The sequence below is a fragment of the Colobus angolensis genome, unplaced genomic scaffold, assembly GCF_000951035.1.
Source record: "Colobus angolensis palliatus isolate OR3802 unplaced genomic scaffold, Cang.pa_1.0 Scaffold101, whole genome shotgun sequence".
Lineage (NCBI taxonomy): Eukaryota > Metazoa > Chordata > Mammalia > Primates > Cercopithecidae > Colobus > Colobus angolensis.
In genome coordinates, this window is record NW_012111031.1 from 445,867 (window position 1) to 468,037 (window position 22,171).

The following is a 22,171-nucleotide window of genomic DNA, read 5'->3' on the forward strand; positions in this document are numbered from 1 at the left end:
TTTGAATATTTTAAAGTTAATTCCCTTGTTAAAGCTCTCTCACAGAACAATCATGCAGAAAAGACTCCAAGTAGTTCTACCAGTTTTGACTGATGCAAGCAAGGCTAGTGTGGAGCAGGGCAGCGAAGCGACGAGTGCTAATAGCCTGTGCAGGGCATGCGTGCCTCTTCAGAGCTCCAGTCACATGGGCTGCGCTGGTCTGATGGCTCAGGTGACAGCTTCCATGTACCATGGCTGCATGGGACACATGCACTGGTCCTGCTTCCCAATGCTAGGGCAGCAGAATCACCTCTAGCAAGGCCCCACCCCCGGGAAGCACACATAGGGGCAGTACCCGAGGATGGCTTGTAGTACTTCCCCCTCGTTAGAGAAGTAATGAATGATTGTGAGGGCAAAAAACGGCTTTCCAGGAAAAGAGGGAAAATAATAGGGAGGATTTCGATTTCACTCCCATATGTATTACCACCAAAAAACCCTGTAGAATCAGAAGAGAGCAAGACACTGTGGGGTGGGGCTTGGGTCGGGAAGGACAAGCAATTGGCCTGTGATCCTCAAGAGACTGGTGAGCTCCCTGATGCTCCCGACATGTGAGGTTGAATGAACTGTGCGTGTAAAGTGCTTAAGAGGGGCAGGCACCTGGCGCAGGCTTGCCATTAATTTTTATTCTATTTTTACAGGGGAAAATAAGATGTTTAAAAGGGACTTCAGTATCCTGAGTTGAGTCACTACACACAAGAATATTTCATTTTCTCAAGCTTGATTGGATTCCCTTAGAAATAAGAGTTCTTCAGGTTCGCTTTCTAAAGTCCTCTTTTCCATTCCCACAGGAACACAGCCTGCACTGTAGGTACCATTCTGTCTTGGATCAACCACATACCGTTTTAGTAAGAAGGTGTGCAAAGTGTTCTGATGAAACACATTAAGATAAAATGTTTAAATATCTAGTTTTTAAAGGGATAGAATACAGAGGGTGAGGAATACAGCAGGATTACAATCCTGTGGCAATGAACATGTTCAAGTTCCGAGATGATGTCACACAGAAACACACAATTTAAAGACACTTATTTTCAGAGCATGTACGGTGGGGATCCCCAACCCCGGGCTGCGGGTGGGTACCCGTCCACGGCCTGTGAGGAATGGGGGGCACCCATCAGAAGTGAGCAGTGGGCAAGCAAGCTCTACTGCCTGGGCTCCACCTCCCATCAGATCAGCGGTGGCGTTAGATTCTCATAGGAGCACGAACCCTATTGTGAACGGCGCATGCGAGGGATCTAGGTTGCATGCTCCTTGTGAGAAGCTAGTGCCTGCTGATCTGAGGTGGAACAGTTTCATTTTGAAACCGGTCCCTGCTGCCAACAAGGTAGAGGGCCGCTGATGTAGGATTTTGTGTGTGTGTGTGTCGTTTGTTTTCATTGTTATTAGTGAGGGAGAGCTGCGTCAAAAAAGCTAAAACATGAGGCTCGGGAGGCTCCAACTGAATTCTAAATGATCAGGCACTAATCGTTGAAGCTCTGAGTTAAAATAATCTACTTCTGTGATAACCATGGTTGGGAGCAGCTTTCTCACAGCATTTTTTCTTTTAATGTGGGAAAGACAGAGGCAACTGAGGCAGAAACACAGTCTTTTCTACTCAGTAAGAACGTGAATGAGGCAGACACTGCAAACAAATCGCTCTTCAGGCGATTCCAGCAGCTGGCTGGTGAATCCACATGATGAGTTTCCAAATCTCTCCACTGAGGAGGACATGAAAGCAGAAACACTGGGAATAAATAATGTAAATACATCCCCTCCAGGAAAGGCAGAGAGGTGCAGGTAGGTGCAGAGGGAAGAGAACAAAAAGCCTCTGGCCACGTGACACATGTTGAAGTAAAGAAAACACAGAAACTATAATGACCAAAATACTCTGAGTGGATACTTCCCTTATTTCTCTGACACACAAAGCAACACATAAAATGGGGTGTGGAAAGTATAAAATTAAACACCCCACACAGATTTTTCGGTATACTCAAAACAATGCAGCACAGCCAGACTGTATAAACCACTTGTTAAAAAAATAGCTTCTTTTATATTGTATGAACAAGTTGGAAGAGTCCCCTTGCAAGTTGTCACTCGCCAGGTCCCCACTGTGCGCATGGGTCATCTGCAAATTCATCCAGGGTCTTTAGTTTCTTTCTTACTTCTCACATGTCTGCTTTACCACTCTGGTAATGATTTGGATTAAAACAACCATTTCTTTAGTAAATACTATCTTTCTGATTCCTGGGAGAGTCATCAAGACACGACTGGGGTCATATCCCACAACTGCAAATAGGAAAAGATACAGAATGAACTAAAATTAAATTGTGTTGAGGATAACAGTCCTTAGAACTGAATTCTTCAAGGAAATTTTTTCATTTAACAAACAACCACATACTATACTAACATGATTTCTAAATCTATAAATGTTTTTTCATCAAAAAAGTTCAAATAAAGCTCAAAAACATGACAATGACAGCTTGAAATTTTGATGTAGCTAATGAAGAATCATGGCAGATTCAATCTAGTAATGGCTGAGAAGACTGGGAAGACAAGCTACACTGCAGATCCTCCTGTGAGGATCTACACTAAAAGGGAAATGCTGCAGAGCACTGTGTTGACATCTGAGGCAGCTTTCGATGAGCCGGCATGAAAGAGACAATATAGATCTGTCCCACCCTCCAAACAGATTGAATCCATTAAATAACTCAATCCATTAACGGAACGCTAAGCACATGCTGTGCCCTTTCCATTTAAACTTCCAAACCATTTTACAAGATACTTCGTTTTCAAAAATAAAGGACCTGAGGCTGCCAGAGTTTATCTTATTTTAATTAATTAATTATTTTGAGACAGGGTCTTGCTCTGTCATCCAGGTTGGACTGCAGTGGCACAATCAAGGCTCACCGCAGCCTCAACTTACTGGACTCAAGTAATTCTTGCACCTCAGCCTCCTGAGTAGCTGGGACTACAGGCAGGCACCATCACGTCTGGCTAATTTTTAAATTTTTTGTTAAGGCAGGGTCTCACTATGGTGGCCAGGCTGGTCTTGAACTCCTAGGGTCAAGCGATCCTCAGTCTCACCTCCCAAAGTGCTGGGATTATAGGCGTGAGCCATCACACCCAGCCCCAGAGTTTATTTTAAACTTCCTCTCAAAGTCATGGAGATCTGATAGCTTCCAAAGTGGGTTATTTTAGCTATCTCATCGTGCTCTGACCTCCAAGAATGGGTCAGGGAGGTAGAGCTCAGTGCGCTATAAATTCTCATCTGTATTACTGTTTTGACTGCTACACATGTGACCTATTACAGTCTTTTTACTCTGTCCCAAGTAGACTATCTATTCCTTGCAGGCTGGAGCTCTTATTTCTTTGTGTGGAGCCAGTGCCTGGGATGAGGCTATGCATGTATCACATTTGTAATAGGTTCTCAAAAACACTCACCTTCAACGGTTAACTTTGTTTTGTTTTGTTTTGTTTTTTTAAGAGATGAGGTCTTGCTTTGTCTCGCAGGCTAGGGTGCAGTGATGTGATCAAAGCTCACTGTAGCCTTCAACTCCTGGACTCAAGCAATCCTCCCAATCTCCTGAGCACCTGGGACTACAGACACATGCCACCATGGCTGGCCACCCAAGGATAACCTTTAGAGCAGTGCCTCCCATGTTCTTGGTGTTCCTGTATATTTATATGAGGCCAAAGACAGAAAGCTTCTTAATAAGATGGCATCTTACCTTAATAACCTTGTCAGTTCCAGAAGTCAGTAACCATCCTCTGGTTGCATCGAAATGCACATGCACAATGTTATGTTTACTGTCATGGAAGGTGGCTGTGGGTGCACGTCTGGAAGGAGCAAAGAAAGCTTCTGAGAAGAAAAGGTTGTAACATATGAATGAGAGAGATCTAGGATGACATTAGGCTCTAAATTTTGGCCTCATGGCTAAAACTGCTTCACTGATAGGAATGTTCCTCAGATCTGACTTTATTCCCTAGTGACCAGTTATGATTAAAAAAAAATACAAGAATTCTTATAGTCTTTAAAATGGGAAAGAGATGAAAATTTCTAAAAGTCCTTCTGGAGAATGTTGCTCTGATGGTGTCTGTGATAATCTCCACCTGAGCTTTTAAAAACCATAGTGCTTTTGCTAAGTTTGAGCTCAGAAGGACTTGCCAGTAAAATAGTCTATTTAATTAAAAAAAAAAAGGACGAAGATAGTACTAAGTGTCCCATGATATTACTAAATGTCGTTCTAATTGGAGAACTAACCCCCTCCATTCATTTTTCCTTTTTCACTGGTACGACTGCAGACTTGGTTTTTCTATAGTATTCTAAAGCTATAACAAGCAAAACAAAATAACAAACAAACATCATTATTTTTGGATTTTAAACATATACTTTTTTTTTTTTTAAAGTAAGAAGACTTATCAACTGCCTAGGTGCTCTAGAGGCAATGCAAGTGCTTCCACAGAGAAGAGGCAGAAGAAACAGAGGTGGGAAAAGGCGCAGGGTGCAGTCTAGGAGACAGCACTCTTACCATGCTTCCAGGGGCCCACTTCACTGCAGTGGGCTCTCTCAGGACAATTTTCTTCTTCTTCTTTTTTTTTTTTCTACAGCTAAATTGGCAGGATAGATCTTCAGTATCTTAAAACGGTTACTTTAAATTTTTACAAGATTTAGGCTTAACTGTAAGCCCTTTAGACTTAAAGTCTATGTCTTTAGCTAGAAAATGAAGAATTAAAGTAGACTATCTCTCAGGTCTCTTGTACTCTCTAATTCAATGAGAAAACCCTCTTACTAATTTCATCATGTATGATGAGTGGAAAATAATGAGTGAACGTAAATGCATCCTTATGCAAGGGCATCTTATTTTATATTTGATATGGATAAATAAGACTACTTATGATTTTACTGTAATACAAGGTGCTGGGAGGATTGGGAAGACAAGCTAACCCGCAGATCCTCCTGTAAGCCACTAAAATTAGCGAAATGCTGTAGAGCACTGTGTTTACATCTGGGGGCAGCTTTCAATGAGCCAACACCAAAGAGATAACATAGATTTGCCCCCACACCTCCACAGCACACTGAGGGGTAGTAACCTATGTCCTGGGTTATTGGGCAGGTCTGACGAGCAGCCAGGGGAGCAACTGGGCAACTGGGAATATCTGCCTATTGGGTAAAGTGACTTAGCTCTTCCCGGAAAATGAAACCTTCTGGACCCATGGACTCACTCAACTCCTGTAAATATACCAGCTTGGGACAGAAAGTGAATCCTGAGCCCTTATACTCCTGGGTAATTCTCAAGTAAATGAGCAGACAGAAGGGTTTGTTCTGAGAGCACCTATTTTAAAGGCACATAACCTAGAAATTAGAAAGAACACAGAGATGAATTCTTTGACTGTATTTTCTCTTCTCCTGTCTCACAGGATAACACAAATCTCTTGGTGGCAAAGGAGAGCTTTTACTACTCGCCATGGACTATATTCTAAACCAGCAGAAACTAGAGCAACCCTAGTGATGGCTGCGGCACTGAGTGCAGGGCTCAGATTAGACTCTCGCTTTAACCTGAAGCGGTCCTCAGGCTGCAGGAACTTACTCTTCATCTGTGATGGCCTCGTGGCAGCTGTCACAGACTCTCACTTCAAACTCGAAGCCCATCAGGGGGATGGAGGAGCGCTTGGAGCTGCATTTGCCGCAGACAGCCTTCCCACACTTGCGGCAGTGGTGCTGGAGGAGGGAGAGAAAATAGATACTCATCGTGGCTCCCTCGGCTCCTGAGGCCCCGGCACCTCACCCCTCCTGGCAGAGAGAGGTGTAATCAACTGCATCCAGGTGAGGATGCTGAACAAGAGTGCCTCAGAACTAAAGGGAACACACTAGATCTGTTCTTTTTTGGGGCTCTGTTTATTCAACAAGGACTGTTGGGTAACACACCTGACAGGGACACCTCCCACTCTCTTGCTTTTCCCTACTCTTGGTCCTTTCCAATGATCATACTAGGAACTACAGAGGAACCACCCAGGGGCCAGGTGATCTTACAGCAGGGTGTCTGAGAAACTGACATCTCAGGAGATTATGCTGCTGGATGAAGGAGAACATGCAGGAAACCTGATTCAATCTGCTGACTTTGGCCATGGTATAAGCCTAGGTGACCTAACATTTTATTTCCTTGGGGAAGACCAAACTGAACCATGGACTCAGATTGAGAATGCTGTATTGTAAGTAGATCTAAATAACCAAACTTAATCAGAAGGAGGGAAGTAAAATAATTAAGGAGTGAGAAACACCATTTATATAATTTATATAATTTCATGGTCTGGTATCCATACGAACTAAGCATGACACCTCTAATTGTAAGGCGTATTGCAATAGAGGCCACTAGAATTCTAAAATCACATCCCTAACTGCTTACTGGGAACCAGCCACTACAGAAACCGAATCCAGCAGGAATGAGCTACGGTAGACAAACAGAGTAAATTACTGTGCAATCACAAGGTGACTCCAGGATAATAATTTACCCTCACCACAACTCCCACCCAGGGGTGTGATTTCTTCTAAGATCACATGGTTGAGCTATTTCCACACAATTACATTTTGATGAAGCATCCATATCACTCACCTGTCTTAGACCAATTTTCTTACTGTCCCACATTTGCTTGAAGTTCCAGAAGAAAGGCTGATCACACTTTTGGCAGGAATCACTGTCCAACCATTCAGGGGTCTTGTCAAATAAAGCACAGAACAGGTCACTGTGGCCAGCAGTGAGGACAATGGAACCACTGACCCTGATGAAACTTACGGAGCAATCAGGATGCGTTTATAAGAGGTGTGATTTCTCAGTCAATCATTCAAAAAATATTTACCGAATGTCTATTCTGTGGCAGGCCCTGGGGATGGGATGTAGTGGTGAATAAGAATCTCCACCATCATGAAAATATGATTAATAATTATTTACATAAGCATAAGTGTGTGAAGGCCCAAGAGGGAGAAGCACAGAGTGCTTTGGCAGAGGGATCACAGGAGCTTCTGACCCAGGCTGAGGTTCTCAGACAAATAAGACAACTGAGACCTGGGGATGGATGGAGTGCAGATGGGGAAAACGAGGGATGAGGCTGGAGGGGGCAGTATTAATGTTTGCTTGTGAAACAATTTCTCGAATACCAACTTATTACCATTAAAATTATGTAGTAAAAACAAATAAATATTTAAAGACATGGAACATGTTCAATATATAATAAACTAACAAAACCCCCAGGTTATTAAACAGTATCATAGCACAGAGTTAAGATAGACTAGGAGAAGATATTTATAAAGTTTGTAACTAACAACTCCTGCAAATTACTGTATACAAAGAACCCCTGGAAAATCAATATGGAAATCACAAGAAACAGTTGAGAAACAGGCAGAAGATACAAAAGACATGAGCATGCAGTTCACAGTCAGGGAAGTCTGAATGGCTAACATATGTGACGAGAGGCTCAAATTTACTGTTAAAAAGAGAATGCAAATAAAAAAGATACTATTTTACCTCTGTCTCCAAAAGGGCAAAACCAGAAAGGGAGGGAACAGTTGCTACTGGTGAGGATGTGGGGTGTCAGAAAACTCCCTGTTCTCCATTAGAAGTATAAATGAGTACAGCTGTTTGGTTGCATTTAGCAAAATCAAGAATATACCTTCAACTGATCCCACTCTTGGGTTTATGGCCCTGAGAGTCTCACACAGTGCAGGCCTGTGAGGGGACACATACAAGAAGGTCATCTGGGCACTGTGTGTGGTACCAGGGAGTCTGTGCCAGTCTACATGCCCTTTGCTTGGGAAACAGAGAAGTAAAATGTGACTGGTACACATGATGGGGTCCTGTGCAGAAGCACCACAAGAAACAGCAGGATGGTAGAGCTCAAAAGGGTTCAATGGCAAAAGTTGGAAATAGAACTAGACTTATAGTACATCAGTTACGTAAACTTTTTTTTTCTTTTTTTTTTTTTGAAACAGTCTTGCTGTGTTGCCCAGGCTGGAGTACAGTGGTGTGACCTTGGCTCACTGCAACCTTCGCCTCCCAGGTTCATGCAATTCTCCTGCCTCAGCCTCCTGAGAAGCTGAGATTACAGGCGTCTGCCACCATGCCTAGCTAATTTTTTTTGTATTGTTAGTAGAAACAGGGTTTTGCCATGTTGGCCAGCCTGGTCTCGAACTCCTGACCTCAAGTGATCCACCCGCCTTGGCCTCCCAAAAGCTGGGATTACAGGCGTTGGCCACCACGCCCGGCTGAGTTATGTAAACTTTAAAACACACACACAGACACATACACACACACACCGATACACACACCTTTTATAAGGAAGCATGTGTGTTCAGGACACACATTAAATGCATCACAGTGGGTATGCATGAGGAGGCATTTGGGAGTTAAGGACCGATAAAGGGGAAAAAAAATCAGCATGTTTGTGACTCTATTTTTTGTTAAAAAAAAAAAGATCTTACACACGTGTTATGTGTAGAGAAAAATGTTAGGAAGGATGTATGCCAACATGTTCAGAGTGCTATTTCTGGGTGGTGGTAGTATGAGTAACTGACATCTTTTCTATTTACTAATGAGCACTTTGTAACTTTTCTATCAAGAATATTATATACAATATATACTTTTAAAAAATGCTAAAAGTTAACAAAACAAAAATGGATTTTCTTAACTGTATAAGGCACCTGTTCAACCTATGAGATGTCGCTCGATCTACATTCAGCTACTCAAGGTCTTCCACTGTCTGCTCTTATCTTTCAGCTAGCTGCCATCCTCTCATCTGACTGCTGCTCTAAACTGCTCATGAGCACTAATGCACCGCATCAACCTATCATGTTCCCCTTGTCCTTACTCTTGCTGTTTCTTGGCCTGCAAAGCCCATGTGCTCCTGCTCAGAGCACATCCAGACCCTGTTGATCCTTCAGCACAATGTTCCTCCATCAATCCTTCACTGAGAACATTAGCCAGTGATGACTCTATCCCTTCTAAAATACCCAGCACTGATGCTCTAGCATGTATCAACTATAATTTCATCATTTACACCGTTTAACAGAATCCTGAAGTTTCCTCCTACAAGCCTTTTCTTCCGGAAAGTCTGTCAGTACTTCAGGTTAGAGACGATTTCATTCTGTGTCGCAGACCTCCCAAGGTGAGCATTACACAGCACTTATAACTAGGAAGCAGCTCCATAGAGGCTAAGATTAAAACAAAAATCTCAGGAAATTTATGTTTATAAAAATGATACTTGCAGAAAAATGAATGCTCCCTTGCTTATTTAGAGTGTTGACTCACTAAGATTTTAAATGAGTCAATAGTATTGGGTGCCTCTATATCTGTATATCAAGAGGCTCATAAACAAGGTTGCTCAAAGAACTGCCCATCAACTACTTGGTTTCATCTCTGGACACCACACTGTTATCCTCTTTTGGCCTCTGCCCATAAAGGGTCCAGGCTGCATGCACCAAGGGAAAAGAATCGGGTCCTTCTCCCCTCCCCTGGTTTGGTTAGGTGGGTCCAGAAAGAAGTCAGGAAAGACCAGGTGTGACTGTCCCTAACCCAAAGCAGGCTGCCATGCAGAACCCAACCCAGGACGTAATCACCAGCCATGCGGGAACATGGTTCACATGACCGGCACTCATCGCAAACATCTCCAGCCTTTGTGTTAAACTGGTGCCAAGTATAGTTTTCAAAAGCAATGTTCTACAATTCCCCACCTTCTAACAGTAATGATCATTTTGATTGGTTACTAATAGAATTCTCATGGACTTAAGATCTGAGCAAAATAAAGCTTTAATCTTCTTAAGCATATAATTACTGGCATTTGAAAAAGGCATTACATTGCGGGTAATAGCAACTACTCTCCTGAAATGAGACTGGGGTGAGGGCATGGAAAGAAGGTAGGAGACTTCTGTCTTTTTAAAATGTTTCTTTTCTATGTAATTCTTGTATCCTGCAAGAAATTAATTATAAGAATGTGCATTGTCAAAGGGAAAGTCTACCCAGAATAATTCTAATGTAATGGGAAAATGGTTAACTTCAAAGTACTTGTCAAAGGAGATATGCAGGAAACATATTCGTTAAGATGCTCAAAGATTAAAATGAAAGCTCATAAAAAACAATGTTCTGATAACATGTAAATACGTGCTAAAAATCTAAGGATATACTTATATCTGGGGAACTATTTAGAACATGGCTTACAAAGTACAAAATAATTATTTCTAGTATTTCTATTAATACCAAACTAAGGATTCTTGCTTCATCTTAGCCACTATTTTCTTCCATGACATAAATCACGTGAGTCCTCTGTTTTTGTAGGGCATTTTATACCAAAGGACTAATCACCAGGAAGTAGATGATTTCTCTTCCTCACCTGTACTTTCGCTGTGAATGGTGTAACAGATTTAAACAGCTTGGTCTCAGTCAAAATTCTTACGAAATCTCCATCACAGGAATGTTACATGCCAACTTGTGAGGGGGGAAAAAAAAACCTCAACCCAAACAACTCCTTTTATGCTATAATTCTTTGACGTTATATGCCTTATTTCATGGTTTAATCATAAAGGAATAAGAAATAAGCAGGAAGGGAGGAGGGCCAGAACCACAAGGCCCACCCCACCCTGCTGTGCCACCTACCTCCTGCCTCTCCACGTCCATGTTCCAGACGACAATCCCACCATCACCGCCACAGGAGATCAGCTGTCGTGTGTGCTGCGCATAGGAGAGGGCCTGGACTTTGTCACTGTGAAAGAAACCAAGGGTTAGTGACAGTTTAGGAGAACAAATGCAAGGCCTCGCAGCAGAAACCTCGGCAAGGTCAGCCAATGTGCTCACTCACTCTGAGCCCCAAGTGTAGATCTTAGCAACCTGATGGAATTTTCAGCATGCTAAAGGTCAGAAGAGTATCCGGGATTTAAAATAAGTCTGAATGCTCCTTGACATGTTCAGGCCCCAGGAAGAGGTAATCTGTCAGTTACAACACTTAAGGAAAAAAGCTGATTGTTGAATGGGCTGTAACTTCTTACTGGTTCCCTCCTTCCTTAAGTAATTAAAATCTATAGCATATGTTCATTTTATATTTGTTCAAGAGTCATGATTTTCCCTTTTACAAAATTATCCTTGAAGAGTTTTGGAGGTCATCCGTTGAGATGCCCACCGGATTTACCTGACACAGCCAGGTAAACTGTGTTGCCTGAGGTGTGTACCTCACAAGTGGCTTCGGACCAGCCATGCCTTTTCTTGGATCCCAGAGTGAATCCATAGTAGTAACAGACCTGAATTTCACAGGGTCTCCATTTCTCTAGTTTTTACTCTCTCTCTCCTGATTCTGTTTTATTTTTCTTTCTAGTTTGTGCAGGGCTGACAAGTTACTCCTTCTTGGCAGCCAAGATGATGGAGAATTTAGTTTTATGGTCTGAGTGATTGTTAACAATGGATTACAGAGATCTATCTTTGTTGGGTGAGAGAACAGGGTATATAGTTTCTTGGTTTTTTTTTTTTTTTTTTGTATGGTTGTCTATTTTGAGCTCAAATCAATGAAGAATTTTGTTTCTACTGGGAAGGAGAACAGCTCTTTGATATCTGGACTGGTGATTTTTTTGTGTTTCTGTTTATTCTTGATCTGTGGCTGAAGTTGAAAACCTAAAGCTATTAAGCTCTGTCTATGTGTTTATAATCCAGAAAAGCCTTCACCTCTTGCTGTGTGTGGAATGCTTTCCTATTTCCAGAGGGTGTCAATAAACTGGATTACGATACCTTTTAAATTAAAAGAACTTGTTCTGATTATCTGATAGAGATAAACAAGTGCTTTTATAAATTGAGTCCTCCTAAAATCACAGATCAAACCTCTAATATTGTGAACCTGCTAGACTTAAACATAAAAATTCTTTTAACAGAAACTGCTAGCCAATTCAGTAACATTGTAAGAATCCAAGTTCATAAAATTAAGTTTCATTTGGCAAATGAGACTAGTAACATAGGTTTTAAAATGTTACATCTTTCTCTGATTTATTAGTGTTGAACAGAATACAAGTGTGCATTTTATTTTTATTTATCCTAAATTTATTCAGGATAGCTGGTCAAATGAGCTCATACATAATGTTTAAGATTATTAAAAATATAAATTGTGTTCAGCTGAATTGAATAATTATTCTGACAAACTTTTTTATATGAATAGCAATTATATTTTGTAGCATATCAACTTAAAGATAATTTCCAAGATCCTTAGGTAACAAAATGGACTAATGTTAACCTGAGCTAATCAATAACCATTGGATACCTAGATAATGTCTAAGTAAGTTAGAATACTGTGACTTTGTATAAAGTATAATATTAAGTTTACATATGTTTGCTTCCTATTTTTCTATGCTATAGCGAGGCTATACCTTTGAGTTGTGTCAATACATGAGTTCATTTTTTGCCACTTTAAGGGAATGTAAAAGTGCCTTACGTCACTATGGAAATTTCAGTAATACGTGTTCATGAGTTTTGCTAGTCTGCTAAAATGATTATATGGGATGATTTGTCCATATCCTCCCTCCTCCTAATTTTCTTTATGAAATACAAATTAGTTTCTTTGGTTAATTATTATAATTTAAATGGGTGGTTGAGATTATGCCAGGAGCATTAATGAAAAAGAAATACAATGGTTTTTGTTTTTTGAAGAAAAACAGGTCGCTTTGCATCAAAGCAGTGGTTCTTGAACTTTTTGGTCTCACAATCCCTTTATACTCTTAAAACTTATTTGAGGACACCAAAGAGCTTTGGTTTAATAAGTGATAATGATTAATGTTTACTGTGTTTGGAAATAAAACTGAGAAATTTTAAAAACATTAATTCATTTGAAAACAGCAATGATGAATCCATTTCATTTTAACATGTCACATATTTTGTAAAAAAAAAAAAAAAAGACATTTTCCAAAACAAAAAATTATGATAAGAAAAATGACATTGTTTAATATTTCTGCAAGTCTTTCTAATATCTGGCTTGATAGGAGAGCTGGATAATCATCTTTCTGTATTTATCATAATCATAATATCACTTCTTATAGTTTCTGGAAAACCCCACTGTATACTTTTGAGAGAATGAAGATGAAAAGGGCAATACTAAAGTGTCAATTTGTTTTGGAATATGAAAGAGAAAAATGAAGGACAAAACTTGGAAAGTGAGTTTTACTTGCTTTGGCTTATAATACTTTAGTCTGAAAAAAAGCTATAAGATGCATTACAATTTTGGCTAAGTGCCCTCAGTTTTGATGGCTTGCTTCCTTAGTTTACTGATTAATGCCTACAATGTGAAAGGATGTTCTTTACCTCCTGTGGAATCTGCCTAGCTAGCAGAGATTCTGTGTCTCACCAGAATTATTTTCAGTACTTTAATGTTGACTTGATTAATGCTCTTAAGAAAAAAAAAGAGAGAACAAGAAGTACTCACGTGTGAAAAGAATTTTAAATTATTTAAAATTGTGTTATCATCTATGCTTATTTTTAAATGTTTTACTGCTTTAATTATACAGATAACCAGATATTGCTTCTTAAGCAGCCATGCTCCTATCTTACCCCACTCAAAATTCCCTTGACAACTCTTGTTAGAAATAAAGCCTGAAGTAACAAATAAAATGAACACTCCGACAGTTGATTTCTCAGCAAGGCAAAGTTTACTTCTGCAGAAGGGTGCTGCTCGTTAGTCTGGTCACCACAAGAGCACACCGAACAAAGGAAAACAGTGGCTTTATCCCTAACGCATTGGCTCCTACTGCTGTGTCCAGTCTCCATTGGCTAGAGTTGGACTGCACAATCTAAGCTGAACTCGGTTGGCTAACTTGAGAAGTGCAGGGATGTGGTTACACTGGTGGGAAAACAGTTTTGGTGGTGGGGGTAGGGCGCGTTGCGACGGGAGGGGTGATTTACAGAGGGAGCAGCAGATGTGGAATGTGGGCTCTATAGATAAAGACTGAGAGGAAGGTTGTTTCCTAGGTCCAGGAACACAGAGAGTAAGGAAGTCTGGCCTTGAGAGCAGGGAACAAAGGACAAGGGAACTTAAACACGTTAACCCTTTGAAGAAGAATGTCTTACTGTATACAACCCAGGTTTTGCCTTTCCAAACTGAACCTCTGTTTTGAAAAAATAAAATTTTTAGGATGTGTTTTATGCCTGAAGATTTCCCAAAGAGGTCCTAGAAAATCATAAAGACTTGTTCCCTTGTCTTACAAAAAGAGAAATGTGGTGAGGTGCAGTGGCTCATGTCTGTAATCTCAGCACTTTGGGAAGCTGAGGCAGAAGGACTGCTTGAGCCAAGGAATTTGAGAGCAGCCTGGGCAGCACGGTGAGACCCTGTCTCTATGAAAATTAAAAAAATAGTCAGATGTGGTGGTACACACCTGTAGTTCCAGCTACTAGGGAGGCTGAGATCAGAGGATCACTTGAGCCTGAAAGGTTGAGGCTGCAGCAAGCTGTGATCATACCACTGCACTCCAGCCTGGGTGACAGAGCGAGATCTTGTCCGAAAAAGGAAAAAAAATTTAAAAAAGAAATGCTATAAATAATTGCATTTGTTTGATGTGTTACTATTTTAAGAGTAAATGGGAATAACTGTCAGATCAGAAGAGATGCTCAGCCGGCCCTAGGTTAAGTCAGTAAGTAAAAAACTTTCTTAGTATTTCAGAAATTATATGTTTTATTGGAAGACTGTGGATATTTCCTGATGTCATTATTGTCTATAATATGTTTTTACTCACGGGGAAATACTGATCACAATTCTTAGGAAATAGTTATATAGCATATCCCAATGGGGAATTTTACTTTCCCTCATTCTGATACCATTGGTCACAATTGCAAATTAACCCTTAAATTACAAAATCTCTATAATCTGTAGATAATTTCTGTATTATTCAGGCCTTGCCTGAAGGCCCTGAAGTTTGTGACTTCAATAAAGGATAGCCTCAGAGTTTCATGGAAAAGAACTATTTGTACTAGGTATTTTAAAATATTGATATTTCAAAGAACAGACTCTTTGGCACAGACCGCTGAGCTGACATTGCTTAGATAATTTTTAAGCTGTGCCAGTGGATTGAGTCAGGATTTCCTTGGATTTCTGGACTCTTTTTAGTCTGAATGCAGATGGCTTCATGAATGTGAACTGCTAAACCAAGAACCATCAGAGCAAGAATTAATTACAGTTCATTCATAGAACTGAAAGAACAGAACAGGGAAATTGTATTGTGGTTATTTGTCTGGAATACTGTTGATATTGTTTAAATGTTCTATTTTCTGGATATATGAGGATGCCTTTTCTCTTATTTTAAAGCTACTCTAACCCACAATTTCATAAACTCTGTTATTATAAGTTAAATCAAAACATTTAAGAAATGATACCCAATTCTCACTGACTGCCCAGAATTTAAGAAAACTGTTACAGAGACTCCTTAATTTTCATGGAAACACAGTTATTTGCATTGATTCAATGAGAATCTATCGGCAAGATATAACTGGCCAAATCAACTGTATAACCTGGAGTGTCATGTGTGAGAATGATGCTCACTGAATCAGATATGACTAGCCACTTTAAGAACTCATAGAGCCAACTTACAAAGCCTTCCCAGGAAAACTGGCCTGGTATCTGATTTGCAGGGTCCTGGCCTTATAACTGGTAAGGAAGGTACCAGGCCAAGAACCTAGCAAATGGTGGAAACTTTGAGGAATTGCAAGTACTGTAGGTGAAATATAGTAGAGTTTCTTGAGCTTAGTTTTCTAGCCTTGGTATGGCAAATTTTAGAGGCTCTGAAAAGTCTAGTCAAGCGGTGGCTCACACCTGTAATCTCAGCACTTTGGGAGTTCAAGACCAGCCTGGTAAATGTGAAGAAACCCCATCTCTACTGAAAATACAAAAATTAGCTGGGCATGGTGGCACATGCCTGTAATCCCAGCTACTTGGGAGGCTGAGGCAGGAGAATGGCTTGAATCTGGAGGTGGAGATGGCAGTGAGCCAAGATCACACCACTGCACTCCAGCCTGGGTGACAGAGCGAGACTCTGTCTCCAAAAAAAAACAAAAAAAAGAAAAGAAAAGAAAAGTCCAGTGCAAGATTCTTTATAAAAACTTCCAGGTAGAAGTGAATTTTGTGGGCTTAACACAAAATTGTTGGATACTGTGTGGCTCTGGATATGCAAAGCAAATATGAGTGGCCTATATGGTTCATTAAGACTCTTTACCAATATAAATAATCAGGACTAACCTCCTGCACCAGCCTGTTTTTTTTTTTTTTTTGTGATGAAGGATAATCATTGAGATTATTATGATCACAGGGGAGGAGGGGGGAAGCACAATCAGGTAAACTCAGAAAGACTTGAAATGGGCAAAAAGAGATCACTGGTCATCTTTTCAGCGGAACTTAAGGTGTTGTCTAGCACACTCTTCTGGGCTATCTGATTCTACAGGGGACTACATCTTTTAGTATTTTTACTAATCTGCTTACAACTCTATAAAGAATGCTGATATTATTGCAAACAAATCTTATCCAGTGAAGACACACCTAATCCCACACCCCACCCTGCCCATGGGAGAAGCCAGCTGTGCGTCTGCTAACAAATTCATTTTCACATTCTCTGTTGCCTATGTATGTGTCTACTCTTTGGATTTTCCTTTGGACTGACTGTAACCTCTTACTCTGCCAGTCAGTTAATTATTAATTAATGCCTAATATAAAATCTTAGACATGTACTCATTTTTTAAAAAGTCAATTGGGTTTTCCCTATCTCTCCTGGTTGTTATTTCACACTTTTTAAAGTATAGAGTGCCACCACTGTGACACTCAAGGGCAAGAAAAATCTGTCTAGTTGCACAGACTCGTAATTGTATGATTTGAACTACATTTCATTTGTTGAGGCATCTTGATACACATCAATGATCTTGTAAAACCAAAATAAGCTACATAAGGAACTGCTTTGCCACTCATAGCTGGCAGCAACATTCAGCAACAAATACATAATTTATGGGACTCCAGTACTGTTAATATTCCAGCATAGAAGAGTGAAACACAGTGATGAATGCTGGATTCCAAGTTTGACAATAAAGTTGCTCTAGACTTCTTGATTTAGGGATTCAAAATACAACCACCTTGCAGTTAAAAGCTAGGTGAGGAAACATCCCAGGTTTACAGGTTAAGGGTTACGAAGAATGAAAAGATACCTTCTAACATTTGTGTTTCAGCTGACATCACTGTAGCATTTATACTAGAAAGCATTTCAAAACTGGTCATTATTTCATGGACGAGTGTTACCATGTACTGCACTGCAAATGCTCTTACAAGTGCACAAAACCCCCACTTTTGACAACCACCAGGATCTGCCATCTATAAATACTACAGTTAGTGGGATGGCCTCATTTCCTTTCTCACCAGTCCTAGCAGCAACATATGTCTGTCAGGTCCAGCTATATAATTGGAGGGACTAGTGCAAAATGAAAATACAGAGTCCCTTTTAAAAACTTGATTAAGAATTACAAGATGGTGGCAGCAGCTCATTAAACCAAGTGTGAGGCCCTTCTAAGAATGGGGCCTTGTGTGACTGCACAGGTCACATGCCCATGAAGCCAGTCCTGTGTCTGATGATTAAGGGAGAGAGTAAAGAAGGCCTTACGTTTTTAGAGAGAGAAACAGATCTCAGACACAAGCTAACATCTGCCCAACAGTCAACTTAAGCCTTTCTTCATCCCTCAAGAGTAAGGGGAACTCAAATGTAGAGCATTGTTCATTTCTTTGATGAAAAGTTTAGGTTTTTTAGTGGGCATCTAATTATGCTTCTACTACCAGCGATCTCACTCTCCTATATGCATAGGTCTTCCAAGCTCCAAGGACCAGAGAAGGCTGTGAGCAATCCACCCGAGTGAGGTCTCCCAGACAGTACTATGTAGGGTCATCCCAAGCCAAAGCACCCTAAAAGGGATCTGCTTCCTCAGGGATCCTTGGCCCACTGCCAGGCTAAACCTGAACTCAGGGACCCCCATCTAGGGGCACTGGTTTGAGCACCAGTGATGTTCTGCTGTTTGGTGGCAGGGTGGAGGTTTAGATTAGGCTCTCGTCCTCTGTCCACTTGTATTTCCTGAACCCACTGTATTTTAGTTCATGCCATTCTCTGTTCTGGGTAACCTCCTAATCCCGAGAACTATGAGAATCTCTTCATCTAACATCCAAACCAAGAGTGACCCCCCCACACTGAGGCCTCCCACTTTCCACTAAAATTGGTGAACGGTGCCACCTTTGCCTGTTTTCATTCATACTGGTAGCGCATCTCCACAAAGGCAGGGCTATTTCCTAACTCACTTTTGTGTTCTGAGTATCTAACACAAAGTCTGGTATGTAGCTGGAGCTCAGTAAACATGTGTTGACTGAGTTATGAATATATGTTAATATTTCCTTAGGAAATTCTACAAAGAGAATCAGTAGTCAGATCCCAAGGCAAGATTTTTGACTTGGAATTTTTATTAACAAGAGTAATCTTAACAACTGCCATTTACCAGGCCTGTACTCCTGGGCTGATTATTTTACATGCATTACATCATTTATATTTTTTGACAACCTTGTGAGGGTTTTTCCTTCCAATTTTGTCCTTATTTTAGAGATGAGAAAACTGAAGATCAGAGAGGTGCAGTGCCTTGCCTGAGGCTGCAGGCCATTGGCAGAAGGGCCAGTTCAAATACAGTTTGACCCGACTCAGAGGCCTGCACACTAATGACCACATTTTCCAGCCCTTCTGTCTTTGAGAAGATTCTCCCTTCTATGAAAACTCTCATGGCTGGTATTTTGATCTATTATGTGTTTAGCTAAATAGTTAAAAGTAAAAAAGACATCTCTTCCCCCCTATCCTAACAGTTCCCTAGCACCACAGTGGGAAATGCTCTTAAATCTCACAGATTTGAGCAGAAAGAAAGCTGTCATTTGTACTGATCCTTGTCCTCCTGTCCCCTCACCCAGAAGCTGAATGCAAGAATTCTACTCCTTTTATAACTTTCAATGCAATTTACTCGATACAAGGGGAAAAAGCACAAATTCTCTCAATGTACATTTATTTACAAGTGGCCTATTTCTTTACCAAAAGGCTTTGAGAACTCTTATAACAAAATTCTCATGCGTGGTAAGAGCAGTAAGAAAGAAATCAAGAGCTTGGATTTTGGAAGGAGAAAGCAAATCCACAGACTGGAAGTGCCAGGGGTCCTGACTGTGACCTAGCCTCACATAAGCCGCTGAATCCAGTCTTGGTGGAGGGTTCCAATATGAGGAGTAGCAAAGATCTTTACTGGTGCTTCAAGTCAGGTTATATTAAATCACCATCAAGTCTTAGAAGGATAGGAAAACACTATTAGAAAGAAAAATTATGGGCATGAAGTTGGTCATGAAATGACAGTATTATGTAAGAATTGAAAAGGGATCTAAAAAGACCAAGTACCGTTATTAGCTATGATAAGGTAGGCATGGGACAATAAGTGTCCAGGTTTATGTTTCGGTAACAATCATCCAACTAGTAACTGGTGCTTGCAAACATAACTGGTCCCGGAATCTGGAACCTTTTTTTTTTTTTTTTTTGCCCTTCCTCCCACAGAGCTAGCACAGCACACAATCACGATCCACTTGCTACAGGGAATAAATACACCAGAATGCTTCCAATGCAGATAATACTGTATAAAAGAATACTTTCTTAGCCTTTTTCCCTTGGACTTGGAAACAGTTTCACTGTCATCAGTCACTTTCTTTGGTGCTAAAGCGTTCTCTGCTTTATGGGATTTTTACACACCAAATCGAGCTAGTTATAAAAATGTCACATTTTCTGTTGCTGAAGGATGGTAAGAAGCTGTGGAACTCAGAACAGAAGACATGTGCAGCTGTCCCTCAACAAAATGGCTGGACATTTCCATACCAACGAAAGGTAGTCTCCCTATCCTGGGGAGGCCAGTCTGCTCTCCCCGGTTTCCAGGCTCACCAGTTATGTCCCTGATTTGGAACTCTGGCCACCACCAGTCACCCCAGGGGGTGGAAGGAAAACCAGGAACTGTAGGAAAGCAAAGGGCAGCCTTGAGGCCTAAGCATCAGCAGACATCACCGGGCATGTTGGGGACCATGTGTTAGTCAATAAATGTTCACTTTAGTATCCCCAGTGCCTTACTGAGGGCTGGATATATCAAAGGTGCTAAGCAGCTCCCTGCTGGACTCAATTAAGGTTTAGAGACCTAAGCTATCAGCTGGAGCTTAATATTGAATATTAATATTGAGTACCTCACTATTCTCTTCTAAAAATGGTATCTGAGCTCTCTCTTTTATAGTGTTACTGCCAAGATTAAATGGAGTCTGTGTGTTTTAAAAGTTCTTTCACAAAATATTAGGTGCTACTCAAATACGAGAATCACTGAATGCCAGCAGCTGGCTTTCAGGGTAAAGGAATGGCGGCTGCGAAAGTGGTTTCCTGCCTGCCTGAAAGTGGTTTCCTTTTCTGCCAGATGATCCCGAAACCACCTTTCCATGCCATCTCACTACTTCCGGCAGCTCCAGAGGCTTCTCTATCCCCACCCTGGCATTCAGATCCACTCTAACAGAGTGGTACTGATTGATGCTGAGGAAGTTTACTCTCCTGGCTCTGTGACACCAGAGAACCACTCCCCGGGGTTAAAATCTGATGACAAGAAGTCCCTCACAGAGCTTACTTTACGTATTACTAAGCTTGAATTAAAGAAAGCACCAGGCAAAGGCCTTCTGCCCTTCATCCTGTGTAAAGCCACTTCTGCCTAGTGGCTCCTGACCTCAGCAGCCTGCCTGCTTACCTGTGCAAGTTCTAAGGGCACGATTCTATCAGCATAACTCCAAGCAGGGTTCATCCATTTTCTAAGAGGACAAGTCTGTACTTAGAAACTGGAAGACCTATTTGTTAAAGTTTTGTTTTTCTGGAACTGAGAGACTTATCTAAACTTTATAGTTTTTCCTTTCTTAACAAACTATAGGAGTAAGTTTCCCAGACCCACATTTTCCATTCAGGTCAAGGGGCCTCTACACACAGTGATGCTGGTGTTAAGCACTGCTGCAGTTCAGCATCTGGTGCATGAAATCGTGCGAGAGTGCTTGCAGTCTTTATTAACCACTGTGTACACATAAAACCAGTTAGGAGTTAAACTGAATGAGTCCAGTAAATATGAGTCATCTTCATTCAAAACCTGCATTTCGCTTCTCTGAGAAAGTCTAAGTTGGCAGGAATTATGTGGCAGATTAGATGATAATAGTGTTATTAAACACAACTGTGCTTTGGCTTCTTTTTTTTTTCTTTTTTTTGAGACGGAGTCTTGCTCTGTTGCCCAGGCTGGAGTGCAATGGTGCAATCTCAGTACACCGCAACCTCCACCTCCCAGGTTCAAGTGATTGTCCTGCCTCAGCCTCCCAAGTAGCTGAGATTACAGGCATGGGCCACTACGCCCAGCTACTTTCTGTATTCTTAGTAGAGACAGGGTTTCACCATGTTGGCCAGGCTGGTCTTGAACTCTTGACCTCGTGATCCACCCGCCTCAGCCTCCCAAAGTGCTGGAATTACAGGTGTGAGCCACCGCGCCCGGCCCTGGTTTCCTTTTTCCTTCTCTTACATGGATGATGTGAACTCTTTCTACAGGACATGGATGTGTGTTCTCTTGTCATAAAGATAAACATAAGGGAATGATTCCTCTAATGAACTGATGACAAGGTCTGAGTGGCCCCACAAGCCAGGAGTGACCCCAGACAGCTGTTCTGTTCTCCACTATGAGAAAGAAGGGCTTAATAGCTATTTCTCTAACACTAAATTCTAAAACTAAAACAGTTATTTGCACATGGGTCCTCCAAAATTTAATCAGTTTATGTCCAACAATTCCAAACTAGATTTAACTATTTAGGAGAATATTTTAAAACTAGGGTTTCCAAGCAGATTTACAGGAAAAGCTAATGTTGCTTAAAACTGGTTAATTCACAGGAGCATTACAAACAATTGTTTATGGCTGTCAAAGGTTGTTCAAGATCGTTTTGAAAACTTTACAAGCAAAAAACAATTCAGATGAGCACTAGAGTTGTAAAGCAGATCTAACATTCTTTTATGCAAAAAGATTAGGCTTTGCCCCCAGGGACAGCAGGGCATCTCAGGGTGTGGGCT

The 22,171-nt window shown here is 40.9% G+C and overlaps 1 protein-coding gene across 1 annotated transcript in view; it reads right to left on the reverse strand.

Annotated features, from left to right (window-relative positions):
* The window catches only part of WDFY2 (WD repeat and FYVE domain containing 2), a 176,797-nt gene continuing 154,626 nt past the window's right edge, over window positions 1-22,171 (reverse strand). Inside the window, exons 8-12 of the mRNA XM_011939056.1 lie at window positions 10,656-10,761; window positions 6,627-6,728; window positions 5,604-5,734; window positions 3,744-3,852; window positions 1-2,301 (exon numbers count right to left, since the gene is read on the reverse strand). Of these exons, the coding sequence (XP_011794446.1) occupies window positions 2,272-2,301; window positions 3,744-3,852; window positions 5,604-5,734; window positions 6,627-6,728; window positions 10,656-10,761 (478 nt within the window). The 3' untranslated portion in view covers window positions 1-2,271. The remainder of the gene's footprint in view (window positions 2,302-3,743; window positions 3,853-5,603; window positions 5,735-6,626; window positions 6,729-10,655; window positions 10,762-22,171) is intronic.